Source organism: Prinia subflava, chromosome 1 (genome assembly GCF_021018805.1).
Source record: "Prinia subflava isolate CZ2003 ecotype Zambia chromosome 1, Cam_Psub_1.2, whole genome shotgun sequence".
Classification (NCBI taxonomy): domain Eukaryota; kingdom Metazoa; phylum Chordata; class Aves; order Passeriformes; family Cisticolidae; genus Prinia; species Prinia subflava.
This window is the reverse complement of record NC_086247.1, coordinates 95062908-95081574: the sequence shown is the minus strand read 5'-3', so window position 1 is coordinate 95081574 and position 18667 is coordinate 95062908. Positions and strand designations below refer to the sequence as shown.

The 18667-nt window shown below is 37.3% G+C and overlaps 1 protein-coding gene across 3 annotated transcripts in view; it reads right to left on the bottom strand.

Annotated features, from left to right (window-relative positions):
• The window catches only part of CTDP1 (CTD phosphatase subunit 1), a 102159-nt gene that overhangs the window by 73847 nt on the left and 9645 nt on the right, over window positions 1-18667 (bottom strand). For all 3 annotated transcript variants that reach the window (XM_063403879.1, XM_063403888.1, XM_063403899.1), the window contains exons 2-7: window positions 12491-12574; window positions 9694-9787; window positions 8105-8233; window positions 6624-6774; window positions 1450-1540; window positions 194-360 (exon numbers count right to left, since the gene is read on the bottom strand). In XM_063403879.1, the coding sequence (XP_063259949.1) occupies window positions 194-360; window positions 1450-1540; window positions 6624-6774; window positions 8105-8233; window positions 9694-9787; window positions 12491-12574 (716 nt within the window). The remainder of the gene's footprint in view (window positions 1-193; window positions 361-1449; window positions 1541-6623; window positions 6775-8104; window positions 8234-9693; window positions 9788-12490; window positions 12575-18667) is intronic.

Genomic DNA, 18667 nt, shown 5'->3' with positions numbered 1-18667 from the left:
AAAGGAATGCTCTCAGTAAGAATAGTCAAGATTTACCAAGCTATTCACATTCGTATTTTCAACCTAAATAATCTGGGATTGCCCATCTGAGCACAACTGTAATACTGCTAAGACCACAAGACCAATTACTTACATCAATCATGTTTGAAAAGTGGACAAAGTTATAAACACAGTTTAAAAACAATATAATTACCTTTCTTCTTCATTTGCATTTCTCTTGATCCAGGAGGTGCATTAATATCTCCTATCCCCTGAAAGTATACGTATTTCTTCACAGTTATCAAATTTGGTGCAAACTTCCAAACATCCTCTCTATCATCAATGATGCAAACCATGGAATCTCCACAAGGAAAGAGATCTCTACGAGACAAAACAGTTGATACATTATGCTAGTTTTAGAAATTTACAGAGCAATGAAAGCACTTTCTGTTGATGCTCTGGTTTATTATGAGCATATCTGCAGAACACGGATTTACAAAAGAAACTTAGAAAAAGTCAGCAATTTTAGAATTATGGAATTCAAAATACAAGTTTGAACAAATTTACATTAGTGGAAAAAAAGGAAATCGCTCTTTTAAAATCTGTGTCTCAAAGGCTAAAAGCAGAAAACAAGAAACCTCTGCAAGAACAAACCATTACAACATTTCAGTCTAGTTTTCACTGGTTTTTATCAACCAATAACGCAAAGTCAACTATCACAAGGTCAATGCGCTACCTATATAAAGATAGGTAAAAGACACAAGAAGAGTTTTTAGAAAGTAGATTCATTCAATCCAAGATAAAGGAAACAGAAGTACTAATATCACCCATCACCTAGGAGGAAGAGGAGGTAGAGTACTTAAGATGCACATAAAAAACAGAGCAAGAAAAGAAAAAACGCTTCTCATTTGCTATAGTCAGCTGTGAAGAGGCAGTAACTTCTAGTATTTCATAAAGCTGCATGAAACATATCTGTCTTAGAAAAAAATCTTGGCTTTCTACTCTGAAAAAGATCAGAATTTAGACAAGAATATGAATTCAAGGCTCTAGATGACCTAATTTCAAGAAACACTAGGAACAGAAGGTGCTTTTAGCACATTTGAAAGCCAGAATACTAGGTATTCAATTAAGAATTAAATGCAAACTGACAATTTTGGTTTACTTAAAAAAACCACAACATAAAAGTCATTATACAAGATCACAAGACAAAGTGGAAGGATGTTTGTTATTACAAATAAGAAGTGTAAGTGAAAACATGATGCCATGGCATCACATTCTCACTGTTCTGCTACCACAGAACCCATTAGGTAGAGGGAATGCTGCAATGCCCAACACCTCAGTTTTACTGAGATGGTGCTGATATTTAAGAGGCAGATAAAGAAGAATATAAACAGTAATTTTTATTTTATTTAGTGTATTTTCTCTGTTTGCTGTCCTGTTTTATATAATGCCTAAGACCCATATACATACCTAAGATTCCCAGTTTTAGAAAATGGATCAATACATTCATCCCTTGACAATATCCGATGGGAAAAAAGCTTCTTTTCAGGGTCCAAAAATCCTTTTGGAAGAAGAAATTAAAAAGTTAATGTTCAAGATGTTTGTTCCTTGATAATATTTTATATACTTCTACTATTTAATTTGTGCAACAGCAATTTAACAGACAATTTTAAAGCATGAAATCAGATGGGAAAAAGTACAGTGGATCAAGTATTTGTAGCTAATTCACTGAGATTAATTTTTAAAAATCCATCTAATTTTCTTTCAAGATGGCAACAAAACTGAATTCGTGACAGCCAAATAAATAAAGCTGAAAGAGATACAGCAGGTGATAGATACATGATTTTTGCAACTTACATTTATCTCTCTATAGTTTGCTCTTTAAAGCTAAATGCTCTCCTTAGCTCATTATGCCTAGGGACTGCAGAGAAGTCTCACAAGAGTCGGCAATGTGCTGCAATATTTCAGCACAGTAGCAAGTTAAGGGACAATTTCAGCCAGAGCTCTTGCATTTGTAGGTTTTAAGTTGTACCTCTAATAACTACTTCAATACATTTACACATAATGAATATATCCTGGGACTTCTAGAAGTATTTAGGCCCAGTTATAGTAACTGTTCTGACTGGACTCGTAAAAAAAATCAAGCAAACAAACAAAAAATAACCCCCAAAACCAAAACAGAAGCTGTGCTAGCTGATCTTAAAGCAATATAAAGTGCCACTATTTAGCAAAATGATGACTTGGGTGTACAAACACACATGCACATGTGTCCTAGTCTCCAATAATGAAGTCCACCTTATGAGCAGATCACAACCAAATAATTCCTTAGAGAGAAACTGGCATACTACATGCTAACCTGCATTTTCCGTTTTACTGAATTTGTATTGAAGCTAGTATAACTTCTCATTATTCTTATGAATAATACAAGGCAGTCAATACTTACTTGGGAAACCATCTTTTCAAGTTTACTGTCTTTTACTTTAAATGATGGCCATATTATAACCAGAAACAGAATTCAAAATGACTACAGACTCTATAGACCAACTTTAATTTTCTTTCAAGGAGCTCAGATTTCCACAGAACATATATTCAACTCCTTATAACAGTCCAGCTCCCAAGAGTACCTTACACTGGGACTTCAAAAACAAAGTTTTAAAAAACCCTAAAAATTATTCATCACTTCTGAAAGTTGATCCTGCATGTAATTAATATTGATGTGTAATTAGAGTAACTTAAAACCCATAAAAGCAAGAAAATTCTGAGTTAAGGACAGAGGTTCAACCTTAACTCACCCGACTATGCTTAAGAATTGCTGCAAACTCGTAGAATCATCCCCTGTAGTGAGACCCTTGCAGTACCTAGGCATAATGAATTGAGAAAATTAGCTCCAAAGATTTATTGCTGTACACATAGATACTCTGACAAACTACAAAAGCTGTCATACAAGTTCCTGTTCTCCCCAACAAAATTCTCTTCTGCTAATTGTCTGAATACACAGGAACTCTCTACACTGAATTCGACAGAAGTGTACTGATTATGTGGCAAAACTTCAATGAGGCACTCAGCTGCAATGTTGCCAAGCTAAAACCGTAAGAAAAATGAAGTTGAACTAAAAAAGTCCAAGTGCAGAAAGCCTGGCTGCCAGGGATTAGAGAGAAGATAGCATTCCAAAGCTTCATAGTAATGCTTTATCACTAAACTAAAAATATCCTGAGGACAGAGCTCACAAGGATCCATCTGCAAAGATATGAGACCACCTTAGGAGAGTCCGAAGCTAAGCTGCCTGAGTAACAACATAGAAAACAGCACTGGTCTCTTTTGAAAAAGTTCTTTCCAGGTCAAACTGTTTGGTCTCTTTTAGATGTTCCCATGTCAACTAAATCAATGTAACAAACAATTTGATGTTTTCACATCTCAGGGAAAGTGCAGGTCACATTTCATTCATCATACATCATTTGTTTTCTTCAACACACCAGGCACCCACCAAAGCCACTCTCTCTCTCCTCTGCAGCTGGACAGGGGAGAGAAAATATAATGAAAGGTTCATGGGTTCAGATAGGGACCAAGAGAGACTAGGACAAACTGAGCTTCCATTTAGTTTCATAAATTAGACACTGTGCTAAGTATGCCCCCCAGTTTCTAGAACAAACTGAACACACTATCATTATCCTTCACCGCATTAGGAAGGACTATCCAGTAGACTCACCTACCAGAGACTATTGCCCCAGTTGTTTGTTTCCCATTATCTCAGACTGTCTCTTTGCATATAGACTTACCAAACTATATTGCCTGCTCTTACAAAGGCTCTCTTGAAAAACAACATTCTTAAATAAGTAAAAACTAAGTTAAAACCATCAGAAGATACAATGTTGAAAAATAACTCATATTGGGGATGTCTCAAATCTTAGAGAAAGATTGAGTTAAATAGCAGTTTCCAGGAGAAGTTACACAACAGTTGGAACCAACATGAATTTGAGTAAGTCGTTTTATAAATAAAACAAACTGAATTTCTGAAGAATCAGGTTACCTTCAGCTCTATTTGAGATTCTATTTTACAGCCCGGAAAGAGCTGTTGACCCAATCTTTCAAAAGCTAGGACAATTTCAGACACTGGTGATTAATACACTTGATGTAACAAACCACATGTACAAATGCTTTCCACTTGGTCCTACTTTCTAAACTTCATAATAAATCTGGGGTGATTTCACATTGCTTTATTGTTGCTTAATAGTTTCTGAACTCAAAATTCTCTGTGGCATTTTACAACTAGCTTTAAAGCTGACATCCGTTTTAAAATACCAAACTTCTCTTATACAGAGCAGAAAAAGAAATTAAGTAACAATTGCTCGAAATAATTATTTAGTAGAGAAATACTCCAGGGGGCTCTAGATAACGGTGTTTACAAATACCAGCTAATCCCACTTAACAGCAGGCAAGAGTCAGCTGAGATGAGAGAAAAGGACTGACAAGATGTCATCTCTTTTCGAAAGCCTTCTAGGACATGAAAGGAGCAGCTCAGGAATTCACAAAGACATATAGGATGTCTACAGAGGACCTAAGCAAACAACCTTCTTCTTATGAAAAAAATCCCCACCTTTTTAATACAAGTTCTTTCTTTAAGTAAGGTAGGGATAACAATACAGTATCAAACTGACAACTGTACAAGAAACCATTTAACCAATACTGCCATCAAGTGTTCCCTATATGTATCAGCTATGTATTTCTCTAGTACTGCAGCTTGGCTGGACAGGTGGACCGAAGGCTGTAACCAGTGTTTGTCCACAGATTTCAGCTGAAACTAACACCAACTGCACAAATAACCCACTTGCAGTTTGAATGCTTTTGATGAGGTTAAATAGCTTTAGCCAGAAATCCAGAAGTCTGTGGGTGACAGGAAGCAGTAATACTCTTGCTCATTTGGTGGCTATTCCATCTATGGAATAAATGGAGTAGCTTGAGTATGATAACCTCACTAAGTGTCAGCCTGTGGCAGCACAGGGACTGCAGGGTAATCCACACTAGGGCTGAGAGACTAAAATGGGCAGAGGACCAAATCATACACTGAGAGAAGACAGAGAAAGCACTTAGATATTGTGAGTTAACTACCTCTAAAGCTCCTCTCTGGCTCTGAAGACCATTTGCTATACGGCTTCTGACCATAGGCCAGATCACAGCACAGATCTAGGTGAGGAAGACTGCCCCCTCACTTTCTGACTACCATGTATTTAAACCTAGTGCATAAGAAAACTATTCCTCTTTTGCCGCAGAAAATAAAAACACATTCCAAGAAGGACAGAAAGCTACAAAATTGTTCACGTATTAGCAGCACATAACACTTAATCCAATAGCAAGACTGACAAAGCTTTAGGAAGATTTTTCAAACTATGGTCAAAGACTGAGTGACAGAAACATTGACTTGGATTGGCAGGACAGGACATGCCTTAAACCTTTCAAGGAGTATTAGCTGGAGACCACAAATAACCATCACATTCTGGTTACAGAAATATTGAATGTTGTCATTCAGAGGTCTCTTATAATTGTCATTACAAGCCTCTTCTATGGCATTTAACATGCATAAGGAATTGTTAGATTATATATTTTTTTTCTAAATTGTTTTAGAGCAAACTAGGATAGCTAGCTCTCTAACTATTTTGGAATCTTCCTTTCTTGCCAAGAAGTGGGATTACTGGGACACTGTTGTTCAAAACGCTCCTGGCAATAGGACACAAAAAAAGCAAATGTGAAAGACAATATAAAAAAAGCAGGAGACACGGAACAGCAGCATGGATCATTTGACAGTCATAACCTAAAATACTGTTAATTATATTGTCTTAGACCAACAGAATTGATAAAGGGAAATTTGAGGAGAAAATGCTCTTCTCACAGGAAAGACTAAAATTGGCTTTTACCCCATCTTGACAGTTTAAACACATGGTATCCCTCCTAACATGATTCAGACCCATACACTTGCATAACCAGGGAAGGTTTCTTTTATGCTTCTTGGAAAAAAAACCAATTCAGCCAGTGACCCATACAATAGACTACTACTGTTATAATTCAAATACAAGTTTTCACTTACTACGAGAAAATATTTTTAAGTTCTTGAGAAAATAATGTGAAAATACTGCTAGATTTTGTTCATGTTTTTCAAACTTAATGTTTTTCCTCAGCTCCAGAACACAAACAGAACTGCTGTAAATTGATTTATAGCAGCAGAACTTCCTTGGGTGAAAGGAAACCATACGAGGGGGTGGCATTCCCCACAGGATGAGATGATGTCACATTGTTGGAACTTCATGGACAGTTACATTAGACTTGTAAGACAAGTAAAGTTGCAGATCACTGTTAGGGTCTATAAACATAATTTCTTACTTAATAAGAAAGGCAACAATTAACACTCTGATTCTCTAACCATCAGCAATGCAAAGCACATCTGATGGGAAAAAAAAAAGATTACTTCTAAAATTATAGGCCATACAGACACTGCCTTGTAAACAAGCTAAGAATTCTACTTACAGGACTATTTAGGAGGTGGCTTTACACAACAAAGAACAAATACTTGAAAACAACTCCATAAAGAAAATTAATTATATGAGTATGAAGGTAGGGTAGGTAAATATTGTTAATTGTAACATACAACTCACCTGCAATTGTATGTGCATACAGTCTGCTGCCAAAAGTAAAAACATGTAATTCATAGAGCTTGGCAATTTTTTCCAGGAATTCCTTGCAATGAGGACGCAAACGTGTGTGCAACATAGGCTCACCTCGACCTAACTGGAAATGAAATATTCCCTGGAAGAAAAACCATGTTGAATATTATCCAAATAGCAAACAAAAATGCCAGCATTCCAGAGCTACCTTCTTCCCTTACTTCAATTTTATTTGGTCCTACTAGATCAAAGCAAGTTTTGGCCACAAGATTATGTGGATGAATAAAATCCAAAGCATATTTTTGCTCTGTGGCTGGCAGTCCAACAATAAGGCTTTCAAATGCAGGAAGCTGTACTGTTGAAAAATTTATGATGTAGGTGGCTTTCCTTCAAATTTTTGCTTATGGCAAACCAATCTGAGAAATTTCTTAACCTGCTTGTTTCAAAAAAGTTCAGGATCTCAATACAATCAATGTCTCTCAGTGAACTGACAGACTCATTTCAATATGCATTGAGCTCAAAGAAAGTATTTTTTCAATCAACAAAGTCTGTCTATGGAAACAGCATCAGAGAGCAAACCAGGGAGGAAGCTTGCAGATAAAGATCCCAGTTAAAAACCTCAAAATATTTTTAAAATTATTTTTCTTCAAACAATGAATTTTTACAGATAGAGGCATAGCCTTTCAGACACGCATGATTTTTTAATCCTTAAGTTGAATATTCATGGTTCCCTTTCCTCTTAATTGCAATGTACATTTCTAGCTTGCTTTTTCCTAGCAGTTGTGAACATATACTGAGCCTAATGGACATGCAAGAATGGCAACAGGAAAGAAAAGAACTAAGCAATCACATTTTGCATGATATTGATGTTTGAGTTTGCATCCTCTTGTTCCAGACACTGTACACATTTCAACACGTTTCTTGTTTTAGAACTCCCAAATTAGAAATGTTAGAAGCCAATATCCCTTGTCAGTTCAATAACAAGTGTTTCATGAAGAAATTAAACCACAATACACAACCTCTCTCCTCCTCACTCCCCCCAAAAAGGTTTTAAAAAATCCCTACACATACTCATGGAATGACAGACATAGGAACGCACAGGATTGCTCAAAAAGGGATTTTAAACAGTAATTCACTGAATCTGCCTCAGACTTGGAGGGAAAATAGTCTCATTACTGAGTACTCAGCTTGTGAATTGCAGAGGAAGGAAAGCAGAGATTAAAAATAGCTACCCGAAACATCTCTCAAAATGATTATAAAGGAAAAGTGCAGGAAAGCATGAATGGAAGAAAGAAAAATATCAATTTGAATGTAGAGAAAAAGGAACATATTACAGAAGACTTGATTCTCACTTTTTTTTTATTCTTCAACTACAATTTTACCTAACCACAGAATGTTCTTTTAAAGAACCATCACTTAAACGTTGTTCGAAACATTCTTGTTGTTATATTGGATTGAGAAGTACCAAATACCTTATTGGACATTTGCTGGCAGTGCTGTTCTGTAGTATGGATCAATGTCTGGTCCAAATCTACCATGAGCACCAGTTTTCTATTTCGATGTAGTCGCTGTTGATCTTCTCTTCCCAGCTGCTCAGCTTGCTGTAACAGACATATTCACTGCTAAGCGTAGCTTCACAGAAATAAATTAGGTTTATTGCCTTTTGTGTACTGTACACGTGAGAAGACTTTTTGCTACAAACTAACTGCACAAGAAGTGATGCCTCAACATAACTGTAGCAATGGCAGCTGTGGAGCAGGTTTTTTTACAGAAAAAAAATGTTCTCAAAGTCTACTCTCCGATTTTTGTGACATTATTGCCTCCTAAAATTGAAACACTCAACACAAAACTTTCAATGTAACAAATAAGTAGCCACAGATTTAATTTAAGTGTCCTGACAGGAAATAGAAGTGGCACTGAACACAAAGGAAAATTCATCAATAGCTCTGAGAACTTTTGACTGCTACGTCCAGCAATTTTGCATCATTAAATACAATATGTCTGAAAACCCCACACTAAGTATAAAACTGAAGCTGCTGGTGACAGAAATGATACCTGTGAATTTCAGATTACAGAATGTATGTCTTCAGACATAAATAACTAACCAAGTTTATGCAGTGCCACACGAGCACTAACATTAAGGCATTATAATCCATTAAATATGAGTGAAGTTTACTCCTCCTGCATGTATTTAGAAACTTTCCAAGTACCATGTGAAGCTCTGTGTTCACTTCATTCACTTCTGATAGCAAGTTGCAGTGTTATCCCCAAGACAGATGAACTTGAAAGTAAAGTTAGAGCACTACAAAGCAGTAAGGATCAAATGCAAACTGCCCTTTGAAACACTCCTCTATGATGGGGACACCTCTACTGCTTACAACTTGACAGTTCCACTCACTGGTGCTCTTTGAAGAATTACCCGGAAAAAAAATCAAGTAGCAGCATAAAAAAGTAAAAAGAAATCAGGTTGATAAATAAGATAAATAGAATGTTCCCTTCAAAATAAACATGCTCCTTACCCCTACACAAACTAAGGGATAAACAAGCATATTTTGATAACTCAGATGAATACTGGAAATATTCATGAACTCAGAATACTTGCAGTATTTGAAAAATAATGAAATAATTTTACCATACAGTTAAGTTGCAGCAAACTAGCTTCACTATATCTAGTGGGTCAATTTCAAGGTGTAGGTTAAAGCTAGGTTTCAGAGACATTGCAAACTTTAAATAGATTTCAGCTAGTGGAACTTTTCACTGCCTGTTCACTCTAAGTGACAAAAATGTTCAACTATTAAGTTTAAAGGCTGCTGTCAAAGCGACATCTTTTCAGTATACAGCTCTAAAAAAATCAGTATAAACCATGAGAAAAATCAATCTACACTAAGACAAACTCAAAAAACCCCGGGGCTACTGATGTTCAAGTCCAAATTCCTCTTCAAAGGGAAGACAAACTTCCTGTATTAAGTGCATACAACGTTTACAAAACTACTGCAATTAAGTTTCTCAACTGTGGAGCTACTGTGAAAGCAGTGAACAAAGAAAGAATGATGGTACTTACCTCAGAGCTAACTTTCAGTTCTGGGACACTGTGAACCATCGATACAGTTGCTGTGGATAATGGCACGCTCTGTTTTCCATTCTTGCCTCGTATCCTAATCACATAGGGAAAAGAAGGATCACATGAAAAAACAATAGTTTAGTGAAATGTTAAACTGACTAAAATCTGTAGCCTCAAACTAATCACCACCAAAAAAAAAAAAAGATTAAAAAGAGCTATTTTAACTAACATGCTCTTTCAACTTCTTGCTAATGCAAGTTACTAGACAAAATGATAGAGATCAAAGAAGCTCACCAGAAAAAACCCTGCAAAAAGTCACTCTAGTAAGTCACACTTTCTTACAATTATTTTGTGACACGACACTAAGATGAAACACATCTATGTATTGATTTGCATGAAAAAACAAACTATAAACTAGGTATAACTACCAAACCACTCAAATTTAAAACTACTCTGTATCTTTTTTTTTTTTTTGCAATCACTCAGCATGCAATTATCTACTTGTTTTCCAAGCCAGAGTATGAAAAATGTAAACAAAGGATAAGCAAAGTTACTCTCTGCACACAGAACGACTTACAGGTGACTGCTGCTTGAAAAATACCATCCAAAAAATTCCCCTTACATGCTCTTCCCATTGGCAGAAAACAATGAGGAACTCTGTAAGCTTGTATCATTTTTTTATATGTATATCTATTATGCACAGATCTTACTGGTATACAGACGTGTGCATATACACATATCAACACAGAATAGGTGTCACCTTTGTGCGCCTACATGTGTGTGAGAGATTGTGCGTGAGTGCACACATGAGTACAAAATTGTTTGAAAACTGAACAAGTAACCCTGTATAGGATCCCTTTCACTAGCTTACATCAATCAATTTATTGGGAATTCTGACATCTAATTGACGATTCACCAATATTAAAAAATACTACCATAGAAATTTTGTCCTATGTGACACATGCACAGCTCTCAATTCTCCCATGCAAGGACAAGATTTGTATCAGATCTACAAGAGATAAACCGGATTTCACTTTGTGACAAGCAAACTGCTGAGGAACAACTGTACTGAGCTGAAGCAGATAAAACCACAGACAGGTATCTTTACCTCTACCACAGTGTATGGCAGCACTGATGTCCAGGAACAAAAGTATTTTGTCCTGAAATTTACATGTACATTTTAGCATCTTCTATCCTTTGCTTCAGAGTTCAGAAAACTTAATCTATAACCCTGAGTGGCATTCTCAATGAGCCTTTAAAAATTGTTAACCGTTTTCAGACCATTAGTTGTATGACTACTAAGAATGCTGTACTTGCTTTTCTCCAAGCAAGAAAAGCATCAATGCTTTTCAACTATCTTTTGATGTAGGCTCAGCAGTCATAAAACAGTATTTCAGATGTATAAGCCACTTTGTAGAAAATGAACACATAGACATAAGAAGTATTAAGTGAAAAAAAATTAATTTGCTAGATACCTTGAATTTGTCTGGATTTATCACACAAAATAAAAGCAGTAGAGCAATATTTAGATGTGACTGTATTCAAACGTCAAATCGAGAATTCATTCAGGACAGACAAAGCCCTATTCATGATTATCCTAACTTTGCTAGGTTTGCCAAATAATGCTTATTCACAAAATATTAACATTTACTTTAAATAAAAGGTTATATCCAAACATTAACCAGGCTACTTCTTGCACAGCACTCTCAAAATTCAGTTCACTTGCACTGGTTTGTTGGATAACTTTCACAAAAACATTCTTAACAATGAACATGAATCAAAATGAAATTGAAGTATTTCCAGTCAAATGAAACAAGTATTCAACATTAATTTAAAAAATCCAGGCAACTATACAGATTGTTCTGGAACAGCTGTTGAATTAGTAATTTGATATGCATAAGAAACATTCTCTTTACCAAGCAATGAGACACAGCAAAGGAGAAATACAATCGTCTTTTGAATTCGCTTTCTTTTCCATCTAAGGCTTAAATTCCTTTAGTTCCATGGCAGAATATTTCACAAAAAATTGAAAACAGTTAAGAAACCTTAAATCGAAAGCACTGGAGCCAAGCTAGCTTCCATTCAGAGACAGTACAAATGAAGCAAGGTCTTCATGACCTTGAGCCGAATGAGACTGCTATTACCTCTCAGCTACTTGCACCTGCACAGACAAAGCTCTCAGGTTTATTAAGCAAGCTGCTGTTGACACACCATACAACTCTTGGTCTCAGCAGTGAGTACATGGAAAGCAAAGTGTGATGAGAATTTACCTCTCTACACATGCTCCTTGTATTTTTTTACCTAGGTAACCCTACATTATCTCCATGAAAAAAGAGCATGGACAGAGTTCTTAAATCCTAAATGAGTGGAGACCTCAGAGCAGCCTTCTCTTTACAACCTTTAGCAACCTGAAGAGCCTAAAAGAGACCTGGAGAGGAACTACTTACAAGGACGTGTAGAGACAGGACAAGGGGGAATGGCTTTAAACAAAAAAGGGTACGTTTCATTAGCTATAAGAATGAAATTGTTTTCTGTGAGGGTGATGAGGCACAGTAACAGCTTGCCCAGAGAAGCTGTGGATGTCCCATCCCTGAAAATATTTAGGGCCAGACTGGATGGGACCCTGAGCAACTTTGTCGAGTGGAAGATAGCACTCCTCATGGCAAGGGGGTTGGAACTAGAAGACCTCCAAGTCCCTTACAGCCCAAGATATTTTATGACTCTATTAGATGAGGGAAGGAAGAGCTTGAATCTTATCAGAAGCAAGAAGCTGGAAAAAAGAGCTGAGAGTACTTACTGAGTTAAGTCCTGGCCACATTCTGCACACAAGCCTTTCATAACAACTGGATGGCTGCATCCTTCCAGTCTCACCAAGACAGTCCTGAAAAAGACACAGGCATTCCATTTACAAAAGGCAGATTACAGACACGTAGATTAGTAACCCACAGATTGAATGAATTCAAAGAATAAATTCTGGTTATGACTTAAATGTCAGCCCCTTAAGATACATGCTTTTGCCACAACATGGTGAAAAAGACAACCATTTAAATTTTCAAATTATTAATCTTCACAACTTTAGAAGTCACTGAATCATGTACTAAGGTCAGTTTCTAATCACAGTTTAGCAAGGAAGTTCGATGAGAACAAGTATTGTTTGTCCAGAAACAGTTTATATTCACTTAAATACAACTCCCTATTAATACCCTACTGAGCTACACAGTAATGAAAACCAAATGTGGAAACTTCAACATCACAGAACAGCTCAGGTTCTCCTCTTTTAAAATCAGTGAGTCCAACCATCAAATTAACACTACCAAGCCCGTCACTAAACCATGTTGCTAAGCACCACATCTACATGTCTTAAATTCCTTCAGGAATGGTGTCTTGACCCCTTCCCTGGGCAGCCCATTTCATTGCTTGACAATCTTACCCATGAAGAAATTTATCCTCATATCCAGTATAAACCACCCCTAGCACAATTCAGGTAATTTCTGCTCCTCCCTGCTTGATACTTGGAAGAAGCAACTCCCACCTGGCTATAACCTCCTTTCAGGCAGTTGTAGGGAGTGATAAGGTCCCCCCTGAGCATCCTTTTCTCCAGACTAAACACTCCCAGCTCCCTCTGCTGCTTCTCATCAGACATGTGCTCCAGATCCTTCACCAGCTTCCCTGCCTTTCTCTGGCTGTGCTCCGGGACTTCAATATCCTTTTTGTACTGAGAAGTCCAAAATCTAACCCAGGATTTGAGGTGTAGCCTCACCTCTGCCAAACACAGAGGCAGACAAGTTTTATACCAACTTCATCTTAGTTTATTATTTCATGGCAAATATTGCTTCAATCTTCTCATAAAAATATTTTAATTTCTGATTCTTAAGCCTTGACTCACCATGTCTTAAAATAAAGACATAGGAACTGATATTTTATTCTTTTAAAAAATGGCTAAACCAAACCAGAAATTAGAGCTGGAAACAGAAAAGTGTGACATTCACTATTCCAAACACTTCAGAAGACAAACTCTACTCTTCAGTTGAATAGTCCAACTAAAGTATTCCTCATCCAGTTATCAAAATTCCAGGTTTTGAAAATATTATTTCTTTTCTTTCAAACACTTAACAGTCACTTTAAGAGACTTGTTTTCTTCATTACAAATAGACAAACTGATCTTTCAGACTTTTTATTTTTAAAAAATTCTAGTATGTGGATATAGTTCAGCTACTATAACATTTCACCAACTCTGTGATGAGCTACACAGCATCTCCCTAATATTTTTAAAAAATTTAAAAGTCAAGCAGCTAAAACAAAACTCCAACCAAAAAGCAAAAAAACCAACAAACCCCAAGCTCTTTCATTAACTGGCTGTAGTGTTTTAAGTGTGGCTTCAAACATGTACTGAATAAGCAGACTGCCACACAAAGAAAACTGTTTTGCATGCCCGAATCTCTCATTCATATATCTGACTACTAAGCACTTGGGAATTCCAAGCAGCAATCCAGTTTCTTAGTAATACCTGCAACTGCTTACTTGCAGCATCCCTTGTTCTTCAACAACTAGAAGACTGATGAGTCTACCAACAAAATTGCAGTTCATGCCTGCAATGAGGATTATTTTCCTCTTTGAGAGCAAAAACTAGATTCAGGTCAGGTTTATTTCAAAAGAAGTCTCCCCAAGCCATCATACTACCAGTATTCCCATTTACGAAAGTGCAGATCTATGCCCTTCTCACTGGTAGTCATTATCTGCTTGGAAATTACACCACCTCTTCCTGTGTAGGCATTTTAGATCTCTCTCTTTTTTTTTTTTCTTTTTTCTTTTTTTTTTCTTTTTTTTTTTAACATGGTGTGTATTTCACAGAAAACAAATAATTATTCTTGGCTCTCTACAAGAACTGCACAAGATAAAGTATTTTAGTGGCCCTTCACTAGTGGCAATTCACTGCATGATTACTTCACAGATTTCACAAAACTTATGTCTCTTCTCATCCCCCTATGTTTGCATTATTTCATTTGACTCTTCTCCCCACTCCCTTTGACATGTCTACCTTGTGGTCTTTCACCTTGATTCATTGCTAAGCTCCTTTTTAGGCTACCAACACACACGAATGACCATGTCAGAATTTTTCATCCTCACCATGTGCTCAGTGTATGAATCAGAAATTACAGGCACACCTAAACAGCCAAAAACCTGCCCCATGGTACAAGCTACAGAAACATGCTTAAGAGATTACAGTGACTAAGTTTATACCCCAAATGAATTGGTTTTCAATAGTTCAGAAGAAAAAAGCCTTTCAATGCCAGCTTAGAAGCCATACTATCTCTAGACATTCTCTACTTCGCAGTCAAGGTACCTCACACTCCAGGTATGCAACAGGAGAAGTTGGCATACTCCTGGGATGAGATGTGACTCAAAATCGGACATGCAAGAGCAAAGATTTTTATAAGGAAATCAGAATTGTAAATTAATAATTGGTACTGTTCCTAAAAAGCACCTCTGTACCTCATCTTATACCAAGCATGACCACTAAATAGCAGTTTTGTCCCTGCAATATCTAAACATAACCAGAACTCCTGGCCACACTTAGATGTGCTGGAGATAAAATATAATGTACATGATACAAAGTCCTCTGTCATACTGTTCTCTGTGATGCTTAACCCAAAGGACAGAGGAACTTCACAGGCATGATAAACTTCTGAGCAACATATAACCAAAGGGTCAAGTTTCAATTATAACTGTCAGGACCCTAGGCAGACTTCTCTCAGGGAAAAAAGCCCCAAACTACTTAGTGCGGAAGAAAGCAAGCCTGAACTCTACTAAGGCCTGGGCATACCTAAGTTTTAGCACATGTGTTTTAATTACTAAAAAGGAACAAACACAGACCTCAAGTAGAATGACTTTTTAAAATTTCAGACTTGAAAGCTCTCGTTTTACTGTTGAAGTGAGGGATTTTCAAAATGTAATGGCCAAGATCGAAGTCAATTATCAGACAAAGTGAGCTGAATTAAAGTGTGTGTGTCTGGTTTTAAATGGCTGCATATACCAAACACAGGGTCAGGTTTCTCTCTTTTCTGTAAGTGAAACCCACTTAGAAGAACAGAGCCTTTCCCTACTCTGTTTCTACAAAGAATAAACAGATTCCCCCTCCCACCCCCTCCAGATATGAGGAACTACAGCACACTTTACTGCTGGCAACATTAAGAGCATTTTCCTCTTCTTCAGGATCCACACGGTGTTAAGCAGAGCTAATTGGCTACCTCAACAACAGCATTACAAGGAAATTGCCACAAAAGATGCAAAATCTTTTTCTAGTTCTACAAACTGTCACAACTGTGCAGATGAGTCAGATGAAGCAACTGGGTAAGAACCACTGTGCTGTGACAAGTAAACATTTTCTCTGAGCGAATGTGGAGGTGGTAGGTAATTTCAATACCAGCCTGATAGCTAAATGACTACAACAGAACCACAAACTACCTATCCTATATGGTTTCTTTGGTGCAATGAAACTTGAACTAGTAAATAAGGAAACCCACTCTGGGCCCTTATTCACATTCCTTCCAGATGTACTTGTAAACAACTCAAATTAGGTGGGCCATTAACGTAAAAATTTATTTTTTGTGGCCACAATCATGAATAGGAACTAACAGAATTTACCAACAGCCTCAGGATGCAGGTGACCATAAGCTCATCATTGTTCTGCCAGTACTTACACCCTGTTTCCAAACCAAGTCTTTTAATAATATCTGCTTTAAGTCAGCAGCATGGTAAAGGAAAAAAAAAAGGGAAAGCTTTCATGAAATCCAATATGTGCTAATCCTAAAGCCTGGTCATTACTGTTGACTCCAAATGGAGGAACTTTGTATCAAGCGTAACCATGGCACTGCTTCATGGTAACTGAATTACATTGGAAAGCCAAAACAGAGCTCCCATATCTGTGCTACACCTCAGTTGTAGCAACAACTCAGTTTACTGAATCACTGAAGGGAACCCACTGCAAACAAAAAGCATTCCCCTAAACATTTTATTATTGTTTTAATTTTTTTTTTGTTGGTCAGTCGTTTTCCTTAAGCATGATTTAACACTTCCAGCAGCAAGTGCAGGATTAACAGGGGAACAGAAACAAGAACTTCTTGATAATTTTGCCATAAGTTAACTACCTGTATCTGGAGGGGCTGGCCACCTGCAGCACACAAGTACAATGGCCACAATATCTCTTTGCGGTTGTCTTCAATAGAGCTCTGTATCTTAAGGATACTCAGCATTACACAGGAATAGAGAGGTTCCCTCTGTTACTCGGAGTCTAACCTGACTGTACATTAACCATGGCCTTCTATTACAGCTTAGCTTCAGAGGCAAGAGCTCCAATGTCACGCTGCCAGAGAAAGGCAATGGTCTACTTTCTTTAGTCCCCACTCTTGTGTTTCCTCTGAAAGCCCAGCACCTCCTCTAGCACTTCCAGAAAAGATGATTTCCGTACCCTACAAGGTAGAACTCACCAGTCCTAAGTTTTCTGCTGGCTTTAGTCAAGCAGCTGGTAAGAGTAGTTCAGCAAGTGTGACCGATCAAAGCTGCAAATGTTTCACGCACAGGGCTAAGACTGGGGAAAGACAGACACAGTTCAAGCAACTCACATTTTCTCTCCACGTTAACCAGGCCACTTTGTTAGCATTTATCTTGCCTGTCGGTAAAAACTAGCTTGGACAACTCCAAGTCATGGAAACATAAGTTTTAATTATTATCTTAAAGTCTGTTTCAGGGCACCATGCATTGGCACTGAAAATATTGTGCAGTATAGTGCAAATTTACAAGATGAAGCTACTGCCCTGCACTGACTTGTATCTCACGCAAGTGCTGGCAGCCAAGCAATTGCTGGCTTTCCTCAAACCTGTTTGGTATAAAGAGAGCTGTCAAATACCACAAGAAACACAAAGACCAAGTTGTCCCTGTGATCGCTTAAAGCTGCCATCCTCAGTCTGATGCCATATGCCCTTCCAATTCACATTAGAAGATGTCCAAGTGTACCAATGCAGAAAAAGGAGATGCTGGTATGCAAGTGAAGTTGCTGCCCTGGTTTGGCAGAATGCTCAAGGGGGTGTTACTGGCAAACCTTCAAGGGGTAAAAATACCAAATGAACACATCTTCAGATCAATTATTAATAATACCAACCATTACTGAATCAACCAACAAATCTAGAACAAATATGAGCACAAAATCCTTTAGTTGTCAGATAAAGTTAGAATCAACCTAAACCCCACTCATACAGTTTCATTAGTCAGATTTCTGAAACACTGACATTTTTGTTTGCTTATACCAGAACAGTATTGTGTGGTGTGTATGCAACATTTAGAACCTTGTGACCAATTTACATCAAACCACAGCCTTTGTTACACAGAACTCCAGTTTTGTAGCAAGGCTGTTTTCAAAGCCTGAATAACTTTAGTCCTGCCATGTAAGAGTATTTAACAATTGTATTTATATATTTATTTAACCCTCATTAATATCTGTGAGGAAGAGAAATAATTAATTTAATAATTTATTAAAAATGCCAAGGATGCATAAGGACACAGGGCCCTTGTTGTTACAGGCAACACATGGCCTGCAGCCTCTTCAAGCTGTTGGAGGAAATGTCCACTACACTTGACTTACACTCAGGGACAGCAAATACAGAGAGCTGCTTTTCCAACATGCATGAACCCCAAAGGCTTCACCCAAACAAGTCAGGCCATTTCATAAAATCCCCCCAAACCCAAACAAAATCCCCATACCCTAGCCCAACTAGGGCTACAACTAGGTAACAACTGCTGTGAGCAGTAGCTCACAGAAAGCAGAGTTCACGCTTCAAGGCATCATCTCAGTCCTCCAAAGCTAATGGGGAAATTACTTGTCTTGAGATTATTTTTGCTCTGTTAAATACAGACTATTCACAACTAGGAGTTAAAGTGTCATGAACTTTTTTCTTCTTCTTTTCAGGCAAAATACCTA